This window comes from Podarcis pityusensis (assembly GCF_964106645.2).
Source record: "Podarcis pityusensis genome assembly, chromosome: 5".
Taxonomy (NCBI): domain Eukaryota; kingdom Metazoa; phylum Chordata; class Lepidosauria; order Squamata; family Lacertidae; genus Podarcis; species Podarcis pityusensis.
Window position 1 is genome coordinate 28,538,890 of NC_138032.1, and position 6,901 is coordinate 28,545,790.

General features: G+C 44.9%; 1 protein-coding gene across 3 annotated transcripts in view; it reads left to right on the forward strand.

Moving 5' to 3' along the window:
* The window catches only part of SPHKAP (SPHK1 interactor, AKAP domain containing), a 79,588-nt gene that overhangs the window by 56,512 nt on the left and 16,175 nt on the right, over window positions 1–6,901 (forward strand). For 2 of the 3 annotated variants that reach the window (XM_081006852.1, XM_081006853.1), the window contains exons 7-8: window positions 83–3,845; window positions 5,138–6,372. In XM_081006852.1, coding sequence (XP_080862978.1) covers window positions 83–3,845; window positions 5,138–5,324 — 3,950 coding nt within the window. In that variant the 3' untranslated portion in view covers window positions 5,325–6,372. Of the gene's footprint in view, window positions 1–82; window positions 3,846–5,137; window positions 6,373–6,901 lie in introns of those variants that run through there. The other variant, XM_081006854.1, reaches the window with a different exon arrangement.

Below are 6,901 nucleotides of genomic sequence, written 5' to 3' on the forward strand. Positions count from 1 at the left end.
TTCATGCTACTTTGGCACGTCCACTTTTCAGGACACGACGGCTGGTTTTCTAAAGGCTAACGTGTTGCTTTTCATTTTCCAGGTCAGGAAAAACTGAATGTCACCGAGTCCTCAGCAGAGTTCAAAAAGCACGGAGGGAAAGGACTTGAAAGCTTACAGTGCAAAAATCCCAGGTTGCCATTTGCTCTGGAAGCAAACTGTATTAACAAAGACAGCGCAGCTCCTGCTAGGATTTCAAGCTCGTCTGATGAGGACTTGAATGGTGAGGGCGAAGACAGCGTTTTGCGAACTGTGGACAAAGCCAATAAGCACTGGAAATCTGGTATAGCTGGGAAATCTAAGCCATCCTCTAATACTGATGATCTGGAAGACTCTTCCAGAGGTGATACAGACAATTCGGATGTGTTGGAAGACGTGTTGTTGGCCACAGCAACCAAGGAGGAAATTATTTCTCTGGATGATGCAGCAGAAGAACAAGACATTTGTTTAGACCCCTTGGATTGTAGAGATGAAAGAACAGATAATCCTCCCATGCAAAATGAACAGGCCACAGCAGGTCAGTTCGCTACAAATTTGGCAGAGTCGGTCCTGCAAGACGCGTTCATCAGGTTGTCTCAGTCTACTTTTACCAAAGAGGCTGCCATCAGCATCTCTGCTGGTAGCTCCTTAACTCCAGCTGCATATGCCGCACAGGATGCGATGGCTTCGCGGCCATGGAACGAACTCCCCAAAATTGTCATAGTTCAGAGTCCAGACGGCTCTGAAAACACATCTGAATGGCCTGGATCTAGCTTACCAAACTTGTGTCCTTGGTCTGACGTTGAGCGTCCCCGTGAAGCTGCAGACTGGTTGCAAGACAACAGTGGAGGCACTCAAAGTGCCTTGGAGGTGGCTTTGGCCTGTGCCGCTACAGTCCTTGGCACCATATCGAGCCCACATGCCGCAGAGAAGCTCAAAAGAGAACAGGAAGCCGCGGACTCTCAAACAATTTCTAATGAAGTGTTGGAGGAAAACTCTCCCCAAGGCATCAGTAACAGCCCGCCTGTGGATTACTCATTCCCATCTGCCCTGTGTGGCATGACTCAAGTAGCAAGTGCTGTTGCAGTTTGTGGTCTTGGTGACAAGAAAGATGATAAGTATCCTGCAGCCTCCGGTGGACTCTTGTCTGCCGCAGAGACATCAGCAGCCATCACTCTTCACTGTAGCATAGCTGTGGGGAGCAGCATGGAGAATCTGAACAATAGCGTTGCACAAGCATTATTCAAAGAGGCATCCTTAGTGTTAGCCAAGCCTGAAATGTACAGAAATCTAGGCGACTTTATGGAATCTGTAAATGGGAAAATTGTCCAGGCTGTGACAAAGCCCTCAGTTCCCCATTTGGAGGAAGTGATTGTTGATGAACTTGCCCAGAACTTGTCCAACGTTATTCTGAGACACTCAGTGGAAGAGGTCAGGAAGAAGCAGCTAAACACACGACCTGAAAGCAATGTAGACCTCAGTACCCAAGATGTTTTTATTGCAACTGCAAATAAGCTGCTTTTTGATGTGCTGTACTTCACTTGTAAGAAAATGAGCGATATCACACAGCTCACTGAGTCTTTAAGTACTTTTGCTGAAGATAATCTTAGCTGGCAGGTAATGGAGAGCCAACCAAGGGAGTCTACAAATGATCTATTACAACCATCTCCAGACGACTCTGATAATAAGCCTCCTAGTACTTTTTGTGGCACTAGCCCTAACATTGGTGTTGTACCCACAACAAAAGACGTCAAAGAGGAAGTTGTGCTGGAGACCCGGGAATCGGCCGCACCTCGTGCAGCTTCACCACCTAGGGTCAATGCCCATAGTTCACCTTCTGGGAAAACGTCTCCCAAAAAAAGGTATTTGAAAAGAACTGCAAGAGAGTGCTACAAATCCATACATCCCAGTAGCAGCAATCATACAAAGAAAGAACTCCGGTCGTTTACCGGCAGAGAAGACACAACGCTAGCCAATGAATGCAGACATGGCATTCAGGAACGTCCATCTTCCAACACCGCACCAAGTACAGAAAGTCATGAAAAGCATGTGTGTGGTGACACATGGCACAATGAAGCCCAACTCAGCCTCTCCTTATTGGGTAATCAGGGTTTGTTGCCTTCCCAACCTCTGCTGCAGTTGAAGCATCCAGCAGATAAATACTGTGTAGCAGATTTTGCAGAGGAATTGGCAGAGACGGTGGTCTCTATGGCAACGGAAATTGCTGCCATTTGCCTTGACAATTCAAACGGCAAGCAACCTTGGTTCTGCGCGTGGAAAAGAGGCGGTGAGTATTTGATGCCCCAAGCGTTGTCATGCCGAACCATGAAAAGGAAGAAGGAGGCACAGTCCAGTGGATCGGTCGTGAGAAAGCATCGGCCGCCCAGGCTTAGTGAGATCAAGAGGAAAACGGATGAGCACCCTGAGCTAAAAGAAAGGCTTATGAACAGGGTGGTGGACGAATCCATTAACCTTGATGACACACTGGATCCATGCAATAGCTTTGCCAATGAAGTAGCTGCTAAAATTGTGAATTTGGCTGAGTTTTCTGTGGCTGATAATGCGTGGCAAAGCCCAAACCACCCTCGAAATAGACTGCACTGTGACAGATGGAGCAGAGTCAACGCATCCAGCTGTGAAAGCATTCCCGAGGAGGACTCCGATTCCAAAGGGTCTGCAAATACTTTGGGTCTCACAAACACTTTAGGGCAGCCAATAAGCAGGACCAGCTCTGTCTCCAAACAGTCCAGCTGCGAGAGCATTACGGACGAGTTTTCAAGGTTTATGGTCAACCAGATGGAAAATGAAGGTCGAGAGTTTGATTTACTACTTGACTACTATGCTGGGAAGAATGCAAATAGCATCTTGACTTCTGCAATGCAACAAGTTGCCAAGAAAAATGGCCACCTCAACGTGAGGCCAAGTTGCCCATCCAAACAGTCCAGCACAGAAAGTATAACAGAAGAATTTTATAGATATATGCTGAGGGAAATTGAAAAGGAAAATAGAGAGAATGTGTCTTCTGCTAGGAGTGCCAAGGACTGGAGTAGCAATTTATTACCTCCTTCCCAACGCTCACCTTTTTGTTTCAGACAGTCCTCGATGCCCGATAGCAGAAGCTCGGCTTCAAGGCTAACAGTGAATGTGCCCATAAAAGCAAATTCATTAGACGGCTTCTCTCGCAATGGCCACAGGGATTCTTTAAGTGTAGAGCCAATCAGCACAGCTTCCTCTTCAGGGCTTTGCAAATCAGACTCTTACCTGTACCAAAGATGTAGGACTGATCAGGCAACCGACATGCTGATTCATGAGACATGGGCGAATTCCATCAAAGCTCTAATGTGCAAGAACAAAATAATAGCAAATGACGCAGAAGTTTCTGAGCTTGACCAGCATCCTCACGGCTCCCCACCGCATGTTCAACAGTATGCAAACAGGCTGGCTGCTAATATTGTTGAAAGCGGGAAGACTTTAATTGTCCATCACCAAGATTCTGCAAACAGAGATCACGCAGCAGACAGCAGCCATGTCCCAATAGGGATGCAAAAAAACTGTAAACCAATAGGAGACAGAATAGATTTAGATGTGAAAAAACCACATTCTTCATCCCCTGGATTTTTTCCTACCAACCATACAAGCTGTTCTGTATGCCTAAGGGAAGTGCCTTTAATTCAGATAGAAACAGAACAAAGAGAAGACCTTGACGAAGTCTCAGAACCATTGGCGGAAGTTAACGTGGCCTCTGGGAAACCAAGGGGGTATCTCAGCAAACAAAAACGTGCGGAAGCAGATTCAGGAAGGCACCTGGATTCCTCAGCAAACAGCAGGTAAGTTTTATAACCAGATTGAAAGCATGGGGCCCTGTGCCTGATAAACCTGTGGAGCACCACACATCTCCCTTACGCAGAAATGTAGGCACGCGCGCACACACACACACACGTAACAGCTCCCTCCATCTCTATTCTGCTGTACCCCTTAAAGCTGAATTACGCTTTTCAAATCTAAGGACCCTAATTTGCAAATTTGCATATCTTATGTCCTATGCTCCCTCCCCACTCAAAAAAAGTTAAATGTCATAACAGAATCTGTAGCTACATATGACACATGTTTATAAGGCATGAATACAAGAATCCTGCACTTATTTGGAAGCACTGAACTCAATGGGGCTTATTTCTGATAAAACATTATAAAATTATACTTTAAGGAAATCCATGATGGGCCATATAGCTAGCCAGTGCATGACCAAAGGTTGCAAAACATACTTTTTTGCTCTTCAATTTTGCTTGTAATCTGGAGCATAATCTCTACTCCTCAATCTTGCCAAAATAATCTGTTACATTCCCCCGTGGTGAAGATCTGGCTGGGCAGACACTCTGTTATTATTGTAAATGATCTAGACCTGGACCTCCATTATGACTAGATCCCTACTAAGTAGTTCATATTAAGTTTAATTATCAAAATATCCCTTTTCCAATAAACTGCTGGTGGCTGTGGATTCTGAGGTGTGCTGCCCTGCCCTGCCCATTTCTTCTTTGAACTCCAAAAATACACAGACTTGTGACGGCTAAAGAGCTCTCGCTTTCATATTGTGTGCAGATTTAAGACTATGGAAATACTCCAGTCACCACCCACCGCACATTAGATATTGGGGGGCAAGCATTGTTACCGAGAGAAGAACTTCTAAAGATGAGCTCAGCTACATGCAGCAAGAAATAATCTTCCTGCTTTATGCTATGTTCCTTCCCTAGTCTTCTCCTTTTCTCTGCGCACTGAAGCACATTGGACTTTGATTTTGCCAGACAACAGATGTAGAAGGGGGATGGGTGACAGGGACCAGAAGGGAACGGATCAGAAGATGCAGCAGTGCAATCCCCATGTTGCAATTTACCAGCCCTGTTGGCGGCAAATTCTATATATGTGCCCCCTTTAATATCCAAAAAGGCAATAAAAATCTATTAGCTGGTGGTGTTCCATGACTTGCAAAAAATAAAATAAAATAAAGAATGGTCCAAGTGATTTGGCTGACCGATACAACAGTGCTTAGGAGCAGGAAGAATTTCCCAAGAGATTTCTCCTTGCTTTATCAGAATCTTTCCTTTCCTTTCCTTTCCCCAATCAGCTTAACTATACACAGCGATCCTGAACCTCAAGCTCCCAAGGAGGCCAAAGCGGTGGAAGAGTTTCCAGTCCCTCCCAGCAGCAGTGACGAAAGCACAGGTAGCAGCTGGTGCCAGCTGGCAAATGACGAGGACAATCCTGAGGATACAAGCAGCTATTTGCAACTCAGCGAGAGATCTATGAGGTAACCACATGCCCCTTTTGAGCCGCAAGGGGTATAATCACCAGCATAAACGTTTTGATTGTCATTGGCTCAGAATGAATGTAGCTTGAGTGTGTCCAAAAAGAGGACTAGCTTTCATACGGTGCTGCAGGAGGCCTCATTAAGTATTTGGAAACCATGGAAAGAAATTGCCACCCAACCCTAAGCAATCACTTCCTGTTCCTGCAAGGATAACACCATCTGAGAAGCTAATTTGAGTCAATCATGGCTCATTTGTCAGTTCCATCTGGGTCATTTACATCTAACACTGTTGTACTGAGTTCTCATTCTCTATTGGCGTGGACACAATAGAAAACTAAGGACTGGACAAATTACTGAAGCAGGACTTCTTTCTTTCTTTCCTAGCATCTAAGTATTATCATATCATTGCAAGCTCTTAGAGTCAACAGTACAGTTCCAAGATGGGAACTGTAGGTCCATATAGATTTGTTACGATCTTGAAACTGGATTCAGTAGAACTACTCAGTCTGTAAGGAGAGAATCCAGTTCTCTTTGGGCAATTTGCCTCATTGCTCCAGGTGTTTCTGACTACTCAAATCTAAATCTCTGCTGTCACTGCAGCCTAAACATAATTGCCAAATTTACCACCACTAAAAGCCATTAGTTGGTTGAGATCTCACTATAGGTCATCTGTTCCAAGAAGTAAAAAAATGAGTTGAAAATCACTATTGAGATCCCACTGTTGTTTTCAGTCTTTGCATGATATGACTCACAGCCAGTGTGGTGTACTGTTTATAGTGCCAGTGTAGGGCTTATGGGACCAGGGTTCAAATCTCCACTTGGCCATGAATGTGTCCTTGGGCCAGTCACTGCCTCTCAGCCTAACCTACCTCTTAGGTTGTTGTGGGGATTAAATAAGGAGGCAGAGAACCACGTATGTTACCTCGAGCTCCTTGGAGAAAAAGATGAGATATAAATGCAATTAATTGATTTTTTAAAAAATCTTGTGTTTGAGGCTGGAGACAATAAGAGGCGACAAATTATAAAAGACACAGCAAGACATCAAACATTTAAAAATTTCCCTTCAGATGTCTTCCAAAAGTCATATAGTTGTTTATCTCCTTGACATCTGATGGGAAGGTGTTCCACAGGGCGGGCACTACTACCAAGAAAGCCCTTTGCCTGGTTCCCTGTAACTTCACTTCCTGCAGTGATGGATCCACTAGAAGGCCCTTGGAGCTGGACCTCAGTGTCCAGGCTAAACGATGGGGGTGAAGGCACCCCTTCAGGTATGCAGGGTCGAGGCCATTTAGCACTTTAAAGGCCTAAAGGCCTCGACATTATCTCTGGCTACACTGTGATGAGTCTTAGGGTTTTATATAATATGGCAACCACTTGATGACACAGTATCAAGTGATAATTAGCACATATATGAAGCAGCCATCATGACTCAAATACCACCAAATGTTCACATCCCCTGACATCACTCTCAGGACAGCCTTCTGCCACTCATCAAGTGATGAGACATCAAGTGATGTAACCAGACTTTACATAGCATGTTTTGCTCTGAGCTGAAATGAAATCTTCATTTTTGCCTTACCA